The sequence below is a fragment of the Armigeres subalbatus genome, unplaced genomic scaffold, assembly GCF_024139115.2.
Source record: "Armigeres subalbatus isolate Guangzhou_Male unplaced genomic scaffold, GZ_Asu_2 Contig423, whole genome shotgun sequence".
NCBI lineage: Eukaryota > Metazoa > Arthropoda > Insecta > Diptera > Culicidae > Armigeres > Armigeres subalbatus.
The window spans coordinates 101,308-117,423 of NW_026943176.1; the positions used below are offsets into that span (position 1 = coordinate 101,308).

The following is a 16,116-nucleotide window of genomic DNA, read 5'->3' on the forward strand; positions in this document are numbered from 1 at the left end:
ATGCAGTGTTGGGCATGGGCTATACGGCTCGGAATTCACGTTTTCCGGATCTAGGCCATCGGACTTCTTAAATAGCGGCCACGTTCACTCCAACCTTCTGCAGTTCACGAGCCAGAAGGCTCACTCGTCCAGGCTCATTTAGGGTGCTGACATTCCAGGTACCGAGTTTCCAATCATAGTCCTTATTTCGTTGTCGGGTCGGTTGTTAAAAATAACGTTCTCTTTTTCTTCTATCTCTATTTTTCGTGGTATTTGAGGGAATCTATACCATTTCGTCGAAAGACATTTCGTCGAATGACATTTAGTCGAATGACATTTGGTCGAAAAGACATTACGTCGAATGGACATTTGGTCGAAAGGACATTTAGTCGAAAATGTTTTTTTAATCCACTAGATAAGCAGGACATTTGGTCGAATGACGTTTGGTCGAAAGGACACTACGTCGAAAGGACATTTGGTCGAAATGACATTTAGTCGAAATCTGATTTAAGTATGAAAAATCTTCGTACATTTGGTCGAATGACGTTTGGTCGAAAGCGAGTTTTCGAATTAAAAATCTTTGTAAATTTAATCTAACAATGTTCCGTCGAATAGCTATTTGAAAGAAAAGAACTTTAGTCAATAACAATAAAAAAATAAATGATTTATTCGGGTTTTCTAAAAGTCACATAATTATTGCTCCAATATTGTCCAAAGAATGATGGGTCCATAAAAACAATAAATAATACGAAAACGGTGAATATCCCGAGAATATTTCCGACTGGATACTGATTTTTGCGAACCCCTCTAACCGACTACGATGAATCTATACCACCTGGTCAAAAGAAATTCAGTCATCATTTCACCAGAAATTCATATGACCATTTGGTGGGAATTAAATTTTCGGCCAATAATAAACGAATTATGGTTGGAGCACAATTTCAGAAGTAACATTGATATCATTGGTTTTTGATCATGTACCGAAAAAAATAGAGAGTATTTCACCATCAGTACCTAATATTTTACTATTTCTGTAGGTTTTAAATTTTCCTATAATACACCAGAGTCTCCAGAAGTTTCTTTAGCTCAGCTGAAAAATCCTCATTGACATCCATATTCGTTTCTTCCGCTCTTCCGCACTTCCGCTGAACTTCCTCACGTCAACTGAATTCCTCTTATCAGTTTATCCATAAATCTTGTGGATTATTTATTCCAATTCAACCAAAAATCGATTGACGAATTATCCATTTAACTAATTACCTATTACCGCCTAAACACTTTCAACATTCGACTAAATTTCCATTCGACTAAATGTCCTTTCGACTAAATGTCCGTTCGACTAAATGTCATTTCGACTAAATGTCCATTCGACTAAATGTCCATTTGATTAAATTTCCATTCGACTAAATGTCCATTCGACGAACTGTCCCAAAGCCATTTGAGAGGCTTCAGTAAGGTAAATTGTCTCGACTTCCTGGGCAAAAAGTATCATAGTGTTAGCCTCATGATATACGAATGCAAAGTGGTAACCTGGTTTAGAAACCTCGCAGTTAATAACTGTGGAAGTGCTCAATGAACACTTAGCTGCGATGCCGCTCTGTCCCAGTGTGGGGATGTAATGCCAATAAGAAGAAGAAGAAGTAAGGTACCTTACCGGGGTTGCATTACCTACATCGCGCTGGTGGAGCTGCCACCTTAGGTATAGCTGACGCGATACAGCATTTCGTTGATCAGCCGCTGGGTACCAGGCAGACGCTGTTTAGGCCGCACCTCCTGGTGAACAGACGCTCGAGGCGTAACTTCTCACTCTAGCTGATGGCAGAAGGACAACAGTGCCCAGGCTGCTCTACCAGCTAAGTACACAACCCCTAGCTGGCGGTCTTTTGTCGATGGACGACCCGTGGAAGCGTGAGAACTTGTGGGGACCAGAGCTCTGTTGGGCGCTCCTTCCTTGATATCTACCCACCATTTTGCAACATAACATTCCATATTAAATTCTACAAGAACCGAAAGAGTATCATAGTTCTTCGTCGTTCATTGTGCCGTCTAACTGCAAATCACTGTTTTATATTTGTACCGTAATCTGGGGTAACATTGATCAGTTTCATCACTTTCAAGAAATGAATGAAATATTGTTTCCTGTTATCACAATTACTTATTGTGAGTAAGGTATCCTAATCTTGACTAAATTTGCTGCTGAATGATATAACTTTCGGATGAATTTGCATTTATTATTCGCCAAAATTTGAACAATAGAATCAACATTAATTTTTGAATGCACTGCAAGCTGCCAAAAAAGCACTCAAAACAAGTATAATAACAAAAAAATAAAGCTCGTACCCATAGTTATGTTATAGACAATCTTATTTTCTCATTCCGTGCCGATAGTTCGAACGAGCCAGACGTGTGTGCTGTGTCTCATCGCGGATTGTGTTCGGTAGTGAAAAGGCTATTGTGTGGTGCGCTCCTACCTACGGATCCAAGGCGATCGCTGTCGGCGAGTGAAGTAGCTGCTTCTGGCGACGCCAGTGAAGCAGGCCATTTGTTACTGCTGCTACCTACAGCAGCAGGGGCAGATAAGTGGCAAAACTTTTTATTGTTCTCCCTTCTGTTTGATACACAGTGGGACTGCTTAGAACTAATCGAATTAGTTTTTTTTTGTGTTTTTTTTTCTAATTTGCTATTAGTTTTAAGTTAGTATAAGCAAAATTATCCTTCCACCTTGCGGGGTGAGAATGGAGGAGGAGACTGGAGAAGGCAATGTGCCTGCTAAAGATGGAGGGCGCACTCGATTGTACCATGCGGCTTCGCCTGGGCCTTGGGTTGTTTACTTTCGGCAGAAAGTAAAAGCCTAGATTTTCTCGGCATTAAACGAGATTTGACGCGTCGTTTTCCGAAGCTTGATTTTAGCCAGATCAACAGGAACAAACTACGCATCACCGCACCTACATACCAGGTGGCGAATGAAATTGCTGGCGACAGGGCGTACAATGTTGAATATATGGTTTATGTCTCTCGCGGGAGGTCGAAATTGAAGGTGTGATCAACGCAGCGAGCCTGACTTGCAAGGATGTACTTGCGGGAAAAGGCCGCCTAAAGAATGTAATGGAGTCTACCGTGGATATTCTGGACTGCAAGGAATTGCATTCAGCAGCCACGGTAGATGGAAAGAAGGTATATTCCAAGTCAGGTTCGCTTCGGGTGACGTTCGCCGGTTCGATGCTCCCAAAATATGTTGATATTGAAAACATGCTATTTCCGGTGCGTCTTTTTGTGCCAAGGGTATTTAATTGTACCAATTGCAAACAACTTGGTCACACTGCCGAGTTTTGTGACAACAAACCACGTTGTGGCAAATGTTCTGAAAGGCATCTGGAGGAGTCCTGCCAGCAAAGGGCAACAAAATGTGCTTATTGTGGTTTGAATCCTCCCCATGGTTTGCAGGAATGCCCGGTGTACAAAAAGCGCACCCAAAAAGTGAAACGCTCGTTGGTACAGCGCTCCAAGCAGTCGTATGCGGAAATTGTTAAGTCGCAAGACACTTCCGCCACAGCCACTGCATCGACTACTATTTCAGCCACCGTTCGTGTAAGTGATTATTATGATTCCATATCCATTGATGAATTGGACTCTGACGCAGCCGATATGGATGATCCTGCGGAGGTACACGTGCCCGAAAAGAGGAAGCAACCGTCTTCCCCGGGATCGCGCCGCAAGAGAACAAAAATCATCCATAAAAGCTTGGCAAAATCTGAAGGTAATGGGGGTTTATTTAAAATCCCGAAGCCACCTGTCCCTACTGCTTCTTTCGATCCTAGTTGCAGTAAGGCATTCCCGCCATTGTTAAAATCCGATGTTTCGAAGAAACATCCGGCTAGGAGAATCAACGAAAGAAAAAAAGCAATTCGCACTTCTAGTAAAAGTATTCCGTCCAAGCGAGGATTGATCTCCTTTAAGGACCTTGTGGACCGTTTTTGAATTTATTCAATATTCCGAATTCATTAAGGCCTATCATTGACCTTTTATACCAACAGTGGAAAGTTATCTGAAGCAATTGACTGTTTCATGGCCCCTTCTTGCAGGAATTGTATCTTTCGATGGATAATACGGCCAATACCCAAGATACAATCACTGTGCTGCAGTGGAACTGTCATAGTCTGAAAAATAAATTAGACGTGTTCAAGTTTTTGATTCGCAATTCTGATTGCGATATATTTGCACTCTGTGAAACATGGCTTTCTTCTGAAGATGAAATCAACTTCCACGATTTTAATATTATTCGCCAAGATCGGGATGATCATTATGGTGGCGTTCTTTTGGGGATCAAAAAATGCTACTCCTTCTACAAAATTCCCATTCCGACTGTTCCCGGCTTAGAAATCGTCGCATGCCAAGTAAATGTGAAGAATAAAGATCTTTGCATAGCTTCAGTGTACATTCCTCCAAATGCCTCTATTAATCGTCGACATTTTTGGAGCGCAGTCTCCCTCCTATCATCTCCAGTATTGATATTGGGTGATATGAACGCACATGGTATTGGATGGGGCGAAACGTATGACGATTATAGAGCGCCTATTTTCTATGATTTGTGTGACGATTTCAATTTGAATATTTTGAACACTGGTGAAGTAACTCGAATAGGACCAAATGTTCAACAAAGCCGTATTGATCTGTCTTTATGTTCAAATTCACTATCATTAGATTGCACGTGGAAGGTAATTCAAGATCCTCATGGTAGTGATCATATGCCGATAGTCACCACAATTAAGAGTGGCTATCAACAATCTGAGCCAGTTAATGTTCCTTTCGATCTCACGAAGAACATTGACTGGCAAAAATTTGCATCGGCGGTAAAAATTGGTATTGACTCAACTGATACTCTTCCACCTTTGGATGAATATCGATTCCTTATTGAGTTGATTCAAAAACACGCACTAGAAGCTCAGAAACGACGCGTTCCAAGTACATCTGTCATCAGAAGACCAGCCACTCCTGGATGGGATGATGAATGTACTAAGTTGAATTCTGAGAAATCTGATGCCTTCAAGGCCTTCCGTAAACATGGAAGGTCAGAGCTTTTTGAAGAGTATTTGAGGCTTGAAAGAAAACTCAAAAATCTTCTCAAGGCAAAAAAACGTAGCTACTGGCGACGTTTTGTCGAGGGACTATCACGAGAAACCTCAATGACAACACTTTGGAAAACGGCTCGCAACATGCGGAACCGCATTTCCACCAATGAGAGTGAAGAATACTCCAATCGATGGATATTCAACTTCGCAAAAAAGGTCTGCCCTGATTCCGTACCAGCAGAACCGCTATTTCGAGAATCAGTCAATGATCCCGGTTCTTTGGGTGGACCATTCTCAATGCTGGAACTTTCTATGTCTCTTCTTTCATCTCTGCTCCGGGATGCGATAACATCAAATTCAATCTTCTTAAAAACCTCCCAGATATCGCAAAAAGACGATTACTTGACCTGTATAACTGTTTCATGGAGTACAACATTGTGCCACCTGAATGGCGACAGGTCAAAGTAATAGCTATTCAAAAGCCTGGGAAACCAGCGTCTAATCTCAATTCATACCGACCGATTGCCATGCTTTCATGCATGAGAAAATTATTGGAGAAAATGATCCTTTCAAGAGTCGACCATTGGGTCGAAGAAAATGCATTGCTTTCAAATACTCAGTTTGGATTTCGAAAAGGGAAAGAAACAAACGATTGTCTAGCGTTGCTTTCTTCAGATATACAACTGGCCTTTGCGCACAAGGAGCAATTGGCTTCAGTATTCTTGGATATTAAGGGCGCTTTTGATTCAGTTTCCATAGAAGTACTGTCAGACAATCTGCACAGTAGTGGATTACCCGTTATTTTGAACAATTTCTTGTACAATTTGTTGTCAGAAAAACAAATGAACTTCACACTCGGCACTCTGACAACTTCCAGAAATAGCTACATGGGCCTTGTTTAAGTCCCTTGCTTTATAATTTCCATTGTAAAGATATTGACAATCGTTTGGAAGGACAATGCACGCTCAGACAACTTGCAGATGATGCCGTGGTCTCTCTAAGAGGTCCATGTGCAGCTGTCTTGCAAGGACCATTGCAAAGTACCCTGGATAATCTGACTGTTTGGGCCAGACATCTAGGGATCGAGTTTTCACCGCAAAAAACTCAGTTGGTTGTGTTTACTAAGAAGCGGTACCCTGCTCAACTGAAACTAAAACTGTTGAATGATGACATCAACCAATCTTTATCTTCTAAATACCTTGGGGTCATGTTTGATTCTAAATGTACTTGGAAACTCCATTTTGAGTATTTGATACAAAAGTGCCGGAAAAGGATCCATTTTCTACGTTCTATCTCCGGAACCTGGTGGGGTGAACACCCGGAAGACCTCATCAAACTCTATAGAACGACTATTCTCTCTGTTTTAGAGTATGACTCTTTCTGCTTCCTCTCAGCAGCTGATTGCCACCTGATCAAATTGGAACGAATTCAGTATCGTTGTTTGCGTATTGCCCTTGGCTGTATGCATTCGACGCATAACATGAGCCTGGAGGTGCTTGCTGGAGTCACTCCTTTAAAGCACCGTTACTGGGAGCTCTCACTTAGAATACTCGTCAAATGTGGAACAAGTAACACACTTGTCTTAGATACCTTCGATAAAATGCTTGAACTGACTTGTCGTTCAAGATTCCTTAGAGTCTATCTCAACTACATTTCTTCAGATCTTTGTCTTCCGTGTTATAATTCACCTCGAGTTCACTTCACCAACGACAGTTCCTCAATTGAATACGATCTGTCCATGAAATACGCTATTCAAGGAATACCAGATCATCTTCGACAAATATCTATTTCCTCCCTTTTTTCAGAAAAATATGAACATGTCAATTGCAACAACAGATATTTCACTGATGGTTCTCGCATTAACGGATCCACTGGCTTCGGTGTTTTCAATGTAACTTCAACCACCTTCCGAAAACTTCAGGAACCGTGTTCGGTTTATGTTGCTGAGCTGGCAGCAATTAACTTCGCTTTGGGGATAATTTCCAATCAGCCCGTAGACCATTATTTCATCTTCTCGGATAGTCTTAGTTCTATCGAGGCACTCCGGTCGATGAAACCTGTTAAGCACGCATCTTACTTTCTTACAAACATAAGAGAGCAGATGCGTGTTTTGGTCGAAAGATCATTCAAGATTACCTTTGTTTGGGTCCCATCTCACTGCTCAATCTACGGCAATGAGAAGGCAGACTCACTGGCAAAGGTGGGCGCACAGGAAGGTGAAGTTTATGATAGACAATACTCGAGCAACGAGTTTTTCCCATTAGTCCGTCAGAGTACTCTTCAAAGTTGGCAAAGAAATTGGACACACAACGAACTTGGACGGTGGCTATTTTCCATAGTTCCAAAAGCTTCTGGGCGAGCGTGGTTCAGAGGTGAGGACTTAAGTCGAGGCTTCATTCGCGTGATGTCGAGACTTATGTCTAATCACTATTCACTAAACGCACATCTGTACAGAATAAACCTTGTCGATAGCAGTTTATGTAGGTGCGGAGCCGGTTATGATGACATCGATCACGTAGTTTGGTCCTGCTCGGAAAATGACGCCTCCAGTGAGCAATTATTGGATACCCTTGTGGCCCGAGGTAAACAACCCTTCAGGGAAGTTCGCGGTGTTTTGGGAGATCGTGATGTTGTCTATAGGCAGGCCATTTATAGTTTTCTTTGAACTTCTGACATCAAAATCTAATATTTAGTTTTTTTTTCTTTCTTTAAAGTTTTTTTTCTGTCTCTGCTTTTTTGTTCCGTAGAGCTCCATAGCTCTTGCCATCCGGAAGATGCTCCCAGTCGAACCATTCCTCGAGCACGACGACACGCCACATCGTCACTGATGCCAAATGCCCGGATGAGAAGCTGAAATTTCCTGATCCCAAATCCTAAGCCCCGTCCATCCTTGAACATTGTAAACTAACCTCGAGTCACCACGAGTACGCTGGCTTCTACCCCCTCTTACTAACCGTATAATAAAATGATATTGATTGTATATATCACAAAGAACGATGGCTCCGGAAAGGGTTGTACACGCCGGAGCCTAACAAATAAGCGAAATTGGAAAAAAATCTTATTTTCTTGGTTATTCCATAGTTTTTGTCCCGAAATTTTATTATATATTGTTGAAAAACCAGATAATTCCACTAGCGGTGATGATGTCTTTCTCGAAACAATCGATGCATATCGCTTCAGCGTAAGAGATTCCAACTATAATTGCTTACCTTAAGGCGTTCGCATACGCTTTCTCTATAGATAAATGTTTGATCAAAGTTACCCCAAATTGAAAAATCAAAAAGCTCGACAAAAAACATTTTTAACATAATTTTAAAATTATCAAATGATCAAGAACAACAACCTTATACATTCTATATGTAGCAGAACTCGTTTTAAAAATATGAAAAAAGCTATCATTTCACTTACGGAGGAGTTATTTACAAAACAATTTAAAAAATGATCAATGTTCCCCCGATAACGGTATACATTTTTCCATATAAACATCTAACGAGTTTAGCACTACCCAACCGTTGATCGATTTGGTTAAAATTTTGTCCAGAGCACCAGGGCATCAAATGGAACAGAATAAGAAGGCGGCTCATAAAAAAATTGAAAGTGTTTTTTGGGGCACCTTAATAAGTGTTACACCCTTATGGGCGTGCATTAAGAACTGATCCAAATGAACATCGTTATTGTTGCAGATTGAGAGGTATTGCGATTGTGATGAAGAGGATTTAATGAAGAGTTTTATCAATTTAACGATTTGCTTCACTTTCGCAAGTAGACGTAGTTTAGTTGATGTGTTATGTTCATTCGTGTTGCTCTTTCAATCTAGTGTAAATGCACTGGTGGAGGATAGACAAAGAAAATGAAAAATTTCGTCAAATGCACAGTAATGTACAATTTTCAACATTTACGGCAAGTGCTGGCTGCGTTTGTTTACGAAAAGAGCAGCTTTGCTATATCGACTGGAACAGTATTCGGCCAGCTCTAAATGAAGGTCCTTAGCTCCGCAGTAACAGTGAATATGAAATGATCTGTATTTCTCCGCTTCCCATCCATGTTCATCTCGGAACTAACACCGTTAGGACTGCCACGTTCTGCCAGCCAGGTACTTAGGTACCAGGTACATAGTTTTGACAGGCTTTATGATCAGCCCTATTTTTTCAGTCTCCCGTTTAAAAGCCACGAAGGCATCTTCCACTGCTCTGCGATCTACACCAATGGTGTCGATGTCATCCGTAAAACCAAAGAGCAGATTGAGCAGCAGATTAGAGAGCGCATCTCCTTGCTTCAATCCATCTAACGTCACGAACGAATCGGTTGTCTCACCAAATATTCTAATGCTGGCCTTTATCTAATGATTCCACGCTGCTGCTTACCAAGCACAACGAAAACAACTCCATGCTTCGCCTTCTCGACAGCACTGAAGTTGATGTGATACTTGAATGAGGTAATTGGGTCCACTGCACGGAATTTCATTTTCATTTTCAATTCAATTTGCTGTTTGACATTCCCAAGTAACCAATAAGGACTATATTTCGCCAAATCGGCTATATAGTGCTATAATAATATATTAATATTATTATTTTTATTAAAATTAATGCTTATAAGTTTTAAAATAGCTGTATAGTGGCCTTATATGGCGGTTTGGCGTAATATAGTGCTAATGGTTACTTGGGATGTGTGGTAGTGTTTTGTATAGAAATAAGTTCAGAAAGTAACGGTAAATGCTTTCAATTGAGATACAGTTATTATCAATTGATAATTTGGATATCTTATCGCGTTTGAATTTTCCCATCCCTGTGACCACCTGAAGCGCTGCAACCTCTACCTTCACCTTTTGCAGCTCTCGCGTAAAGAGGGCAACTCGCGCAGGTTTCAACAGGGTACTAACGTTCTAAGTTCCGTGTCCCCAATCAGTTTCCGTTAAACATTGCCGTGTTCTTTGCCCATTGTTCAATGTTGTATTTTCGATTATAGTTTCGGTGTTGATTGTTAGTTTTTTTGTTATGTCGCCTTACCAGAGCTAAGACACTAGACTGTTGTTGTCGAATTCGAATTTGCATCTTTGTTCAAGTTCAATCCCACAGAACATTATACGATGATTTAATGAACTTCGCGTTCAAAGGAGACCCATAGACTGATTCTGATTGTGTCATGGACAGACAACATGGTCAAATAAATTTTCACCTTGCACAGGTGTTGTCTGAACATGGTTGTTCTAGGAAATTTTCCTTTAGATTCGAGTTTACGCAGTCTCCTGACTGCCCGGAATGCATATCGCTGGTACAATCGCCAGCACATGTAATATTTGTCTGCCCGCGATTCAAAATTGAGTGTTAGTTTGCTCTTGTTAGTCTTCATTCCCATCCAAGATTAACTCGATAACTGAAATAACTGGGTTTATACTTTGGCTCAGAATGAGCCCGTTAATGCTCGCCCATGTGTTTAAGATCTGTTACTATCTCACCTGTACCTAACCCATACATAACTGACGTTTACTTTCGCTATTCTTACTTCCATTACACGTCCTACGCCCATGTGAACCAAAAAAAAAACTGCCATCGCTCCAACACACATTCTTCCCCGACACAATTATGGCAACGCACACCAACCGCCTGGCGGGAATGCACCATCATCGACAGCAGGATATCCTCACAGCATAAAGGACGCAAGAATCCGGAAACTGAAGGAGCGCAAACTGGCGAAGTCGGCGTCCCATGGCAATGGGAGTCCCAATCGTGGCCAAAACACCAATAGCACCAGCAGCAGCCCCAATCCCGGGAGCTGTGGGAGCAACAGCAGCGGCACCGATGCACGACTGAAATCACTGGATGCACTCGCTGTAAGTAGAATTTTGCACATTTCGATGGTCCTGTTCTTGTGCAGGACTCGCACTCATAGTTCACTTCGGTCTATGTAAAACAGTGGAACTTCTGTCTAAAATGGAAGGGAAAAGGTGGTATAGGTCTTCAACTGTGAAATCATAATTTTACACATTTTTTTATCCTGGACAAACATGCGGGATTTCATCTGGGGAATCAAGAATAAGAACTTGTAGCTCGTTTTATGCTTGTTATGAGATATCGATTCGCTCCCAGTTTACTTATTCTGCAATTCCATGTGAAATAGATAATAGTTCCTTTAGGCTTATTTTATATTAGGATTGTTCTTTTACAAACATAGTTTTTTATTATACCCGTATTTATTTTGTCTTATTTCAACATACCCAACTTCGAGATAAAGTGGTCAGAAAAATCTACGTTTACAATTTAACTTTCTTCAAAAAATAAAACCTTCTGAACTGCTGAACCGTTTTCAATCTATTGACACGAAATGTGGGCTTCTTATTCGTGAAATGCTCACTGAAGCATTAAAACGTGTAGTGTCTTTTTGCCTTTCTTGTACAACAAAATTGCACCAAAAGGCTGTCATATCCCGTTCTTTTTTATTTTTGCATGAATTTCTTTTTATTTAATTTATTTTTGGTTTGACAATATTCTTACATTTAAGTGTACAACCTTTGTGGCTCTTCATTTTTATATTTTTTTGCCTTTTTCGTATACCAATTTGTAATTTGATTTGAATGAACATGTTTTAATTGATCTTTTAATTTGCTTTTCGAGTCCAACCAGCTGTGATATTTCAATTTGAAATTAATTTACCATACCTAACAATAAATTCTATAACCTAATGGGTTAAACCCAGCACGACCTGGTGTTCAGGTGTTAGGCAGCGTGCCCTAAACCTCTCCAACCAACCAACTAACCAAAGCGGCTATTCTGCGGTTTAATACAAGCAGACGATTGGCATCAGTATTTTGCATTCCCCTAGGAGAGCCCAGAATCACTCGGAGGAACTTGTTCCGGACTCTCTGGAGTTTGAGGTGACCTGTTTGTAGCGCAACTCTCCATGCTATACTCAAACACTGGAATGATGATTTCTTTATATACAGCATAGGGGAAGGAGGGGAAACTTGATCCCCGAGGAGACTTGATCACCCTCTGTTTTATCGAGAATTAAAGTAGTTTTGTTCCAGCGTATTTTTTAGTATAGATCCTCTAAATAAATAACATTTATGTGGTGAGTTATTTTTTGGATTGACAACCTTATTTATTCTGCAGGGCGGTTTGTATGTTTTGAGATTTTTTTATTGGCCACGCAAAATTTGAACAGTTTTTCATAACAATGACCAAATGCATTCGTTTTTTCACAGCACAAAGCCATAAATATGCTTAATGATCTGTACTGATGAAAATGTCAATATGGGGACAATTGATCCCCCATTAGTCACCCATACTAAAATTTTGCGAAAAAAATCAAAAAAATATAAATCTGTTCTCAGGCTTCTATTTTCTTTGTAGATTTGACAGATTTGATGAAGGGTTGGCAGGAAAACTTATTTGTTGCGTAGATATCATAAAAAGGGGATCAAGTCTCCCCAAATTTTAAAATTGCATGTGCTGTCGAGTTCAATAACAAAAATCGTTCATATGCAAATTCGTGTATACGCACAGCAATTCGAAAATTCCGCGTATTTTGGAGGAAAAATATTTTAAAAATCTGAGGGCACCTTTCTAATTTTATCAAAGCAAGTTCTTGGAGAGGGATCAATTTCCCCCGAATATTTTAAAAGTCGATTTTTGACAGCACTCCAAAAAATCGATTGTATATCAATAACAACAATAATTTAAGGACTGTCATACATTAGTAAAGTTAAATACTATATTTCTTAGAGAGTCTGTGTGGAAATCGCGTATGTTTATTTATTTTTGGCTGTGATACATTGGAAATCAGAAAAGGGGATCAAGTCTCCCTAGTCTCCCCTACATATAAAGATAGATTTATGTATACGCGTAATTAAGTCAGAAATTCTCTCGACTTGACCGGGTCGACTTGCCACTTTAATTAAAGCAAATTTAAAAGGTAATAAGGGAAATAACGAATAATAAGGAAAAGTCAAAATTGTAATAAGGAAAATTTTATCGAAATTCTATTGACTAATTATCCAATTTACGAAATTGCATGTCATTGACCTATTATTCTGTTATTCGCTTTCAACTTTATTTTCATTCAACTAACTATTCATACGACTAAATGTCCATTCGACTTAATGTCCATTCGACTTAATGTCCATTCGACTAAATGTCATTCGACAAGCTATCCCGAAGCCGATAGGACGATAGCTTTTTGGATAGGATTATAGAAAGGATCCTTCTCAGGTCTCTAGAGATGGATGACTATCGCTCACTTCCAGGACGACGGGAAGTAGTAGCGTTGCGGACACTGACTAAATATCAGCAATAATGCTCGAAAAACTGATCAGTGAGCACTCATGTGTTTGAGTTAAAGTCGCATGCACATGGCCAGCTTCTTCCTGTAGACTGACGATGTTCTATTTCGGCAGCCTTCACTTCAGGTGTTATCAAACGATCAATTATCTTTATTCCACTAAAGCTTTGTAGCCATCGTAGAAACGATAATTGATGTCTTTTCTCGCTAAAGTAGATATTCTGCGCCGCTGCCTAATAACATACAGATGGAAGCTTCATTTCCATATGCTTCTGGTTTAAAAAATCAAGCGTTTTATACTTTCACCATGCTTTATGTATAACGGATGAACGCAATTCGAAAACACATCAACCACAGTTCGGTTGCACACGCTCCGCAAAATCTCGCGAATCGTCCACGTAAATAACGAATCTGAACAACCGGATGAAATCCGTGTGTGAAACGGAGAGGACAACCTAGCCCCGGGAGAAATCACCAAAGACTTTGGCCCATTTTTACTGCGCAGGATCGATAATGAATTGTCGATGGGTATCGTCGTCACCATCCTCGCCGTGTCGTGACGAGCTTGAATTCCATTCCCGCTGTAGACACGGTGCAGACGGAGTGCAAAAAAGACAAGTAACCCTTCCCTGGCCCAACAGCCACACACCGGTTGCCAACAGATGTCTCACCTTTTTGGACATACTCCACGGCGAAATACCCCAGAAATAAAAAAAACGACAACTTTGTGTTGGTGAGCTCCACTCCCTCACTCTCCGAGCTTAGTTTGGCGTTGCCGGTTTTTGCTGGACGGGTTAAACAAAGTCTTATGTTCTATGTATTTTACGCCTGTCTTCATATGCCTTTTGAGCGAAACACTGAATTGGGATGGCGCGCACTTTCAACTGTATGTAAAAGTGCATTTATGTTCCACTTGTCACCGCGTGTATACTAGCTTGACATCCAGCTGCTGAAGGAAATGTGTACACATACCGATCGGGGAAATGTGGAATTAACTTGGTAACATACACCAGGGTTACATTTCCTCTGATACATAACCCTTCATCTCCGATAGCTGCTAGCGCCATTTGGCTCCAACCAATCAATACAGCAGCGGGAAATGCTCATACGTAAGTAATTTGAGCCTAGTTCCGTTCGCCCGAGAAGCGCGATTAGAAACGGAAGTCGACCTTCTTTCACTGTGGATGCACTGTGTGTACGTTCGACGGAAGCCGGTGGTCAAATTGTTATACATATAAAAATAAAACAGATTTTCCTTGAATTATGCTTCGTTTTAACAGGTAAATAAATTGGTCAACTCAGACGAACTGAAATGACATGCCCAAAGTTGAATGTGCTCAACCTTTTTTCCGGTCAAATGAGTTAATATGAATTCAACTGAATAGACTTGCTCTAAACTGATGAAATGGTCCTTAGAATGATGCAGAAAAGTTGGTTAGAATCGTATTTATTTTTGAAACAACTCACTGAAAAAAACAACTGAACAAATGATTGGTACGAAATGCTGCAATATAAGTTGCTGTTATTGTTTTCTATACGACTATGTTTAAGTGAAGTTTGGGATCGACACGGGTTTCTACGCGGTTTAACAAAATAGTCCGAGAACATTGAAGTCGTTTCTACACCGGGTATACGTTCCACGTCAATCCTGAAAACCGCGTACAAAACTAATAAGGTTGCAGAAGCAACTACAACTTGGGGGTTTCTTGGGGAGTATAAAAATACGTGTTGTTCGTTCGAGGTGTAAAACGGAAGAGAACTCCTGGCTCTGATTTATTTAATAAAATATTTAAACAACAGTAGTGTTGCGCGCTGCGCTTGCTGAACATCTGCTGATTACACGGAAAGATATTTATTTATCTATTTACAGTATACATCAAAAACGACTTTATCGAAAATCGATTTTTTGCTCTGCGCACGTATTCCTGGACCTACGTAAAAAACCCGATCAATCCACAAGTTGAGAAATGTCAAAACAAGTTGAAAAATGTGTTTAATGCACGGTTTATCGATGGGGAAATATTATTTTTCAAAAATCAGCACCTCTGAAACACCCACCACTTGAAAGTATATAATATATAGAGAGGACTCTTATATCGTGGGTAAACTAAAATGTTCTATCGGGGGATTTAGAACAATTTTTTTTAACTATTTTTGGTGCAAACTCCATAGAATTCTTAACTGATAACCGATTTAACCCCCCAAAAAAATGTACCGGAAAAATGACTCCCGATGGAACATTTTAAAAATGCACCGTGAAAGAGGAAAACCTATACTTTCGTGTAGTGGACGTTTTAGAGATATTGATTTCTTGAAAATAAACCTCTTCGGCAAAGACGATAGGATGTGCTAACCCGAGCAGCACGAGTCAGACAAAAATGGTTGCAGCAACTTGATTGTAACTAAATCTGGTCACATATCAGCTGGGGCAACTTAAACATGTAAAACATGTGTGCACACAATACAGAACTTGAGATCTATAATTACCCTGCTAGATTTTTTCGTCACTGCAAGCTTGGATATGTATTCAACCATCAAGAGATCAAGAGACATTCTAAGATGGTTTTGGGATATCCTGGCCCTGGGTCATCCAAACCGTCCTTTAGTTCAAAGTTTGCGATCTATATTCACGACACTAGCTTTTTTTTAATCATTCCATGCTTGGATATAGGGGAGGAGGTTCGGTTGTGGGCACCCTTTTGTGTTTGGTCCATAACTTTGGCCCTGGTTGATCTTATGTCGACATTTGCATAACAATCGAAAGCTAAACTTATAACCTTACTACTAGCAA

At 40.3% G+C, this 16,116-nt stretch overlaps 1 protein-coding gene across 2 annotated transcripts in view; it reads left to right on the top strand.

Moving 5' to 3' along the window:
* LOC134204145 (LIM domain-containing protein A-like) overlaps positions 1-16,116 on the top strand; it is a 119,065-nt gene that overhangs the window by 42,778 nt on the left and 60,171 nt on the right. Inside the window, exon 3 of one of the 2 annotated variants that reach the window (XM_062678969.1) lies at positions 10,679-10,878. In XM_062678969.1, coding sequence (XP_062534953.1) covers positions 10,679-10,878 — 200 coding nt within the window. The remainder of the gene's footprint in view (positions 1-10,678; positions 10,879-16,116) is intronic. The other variant, XM_062678970.1, reaches the window with a different exon arrangement.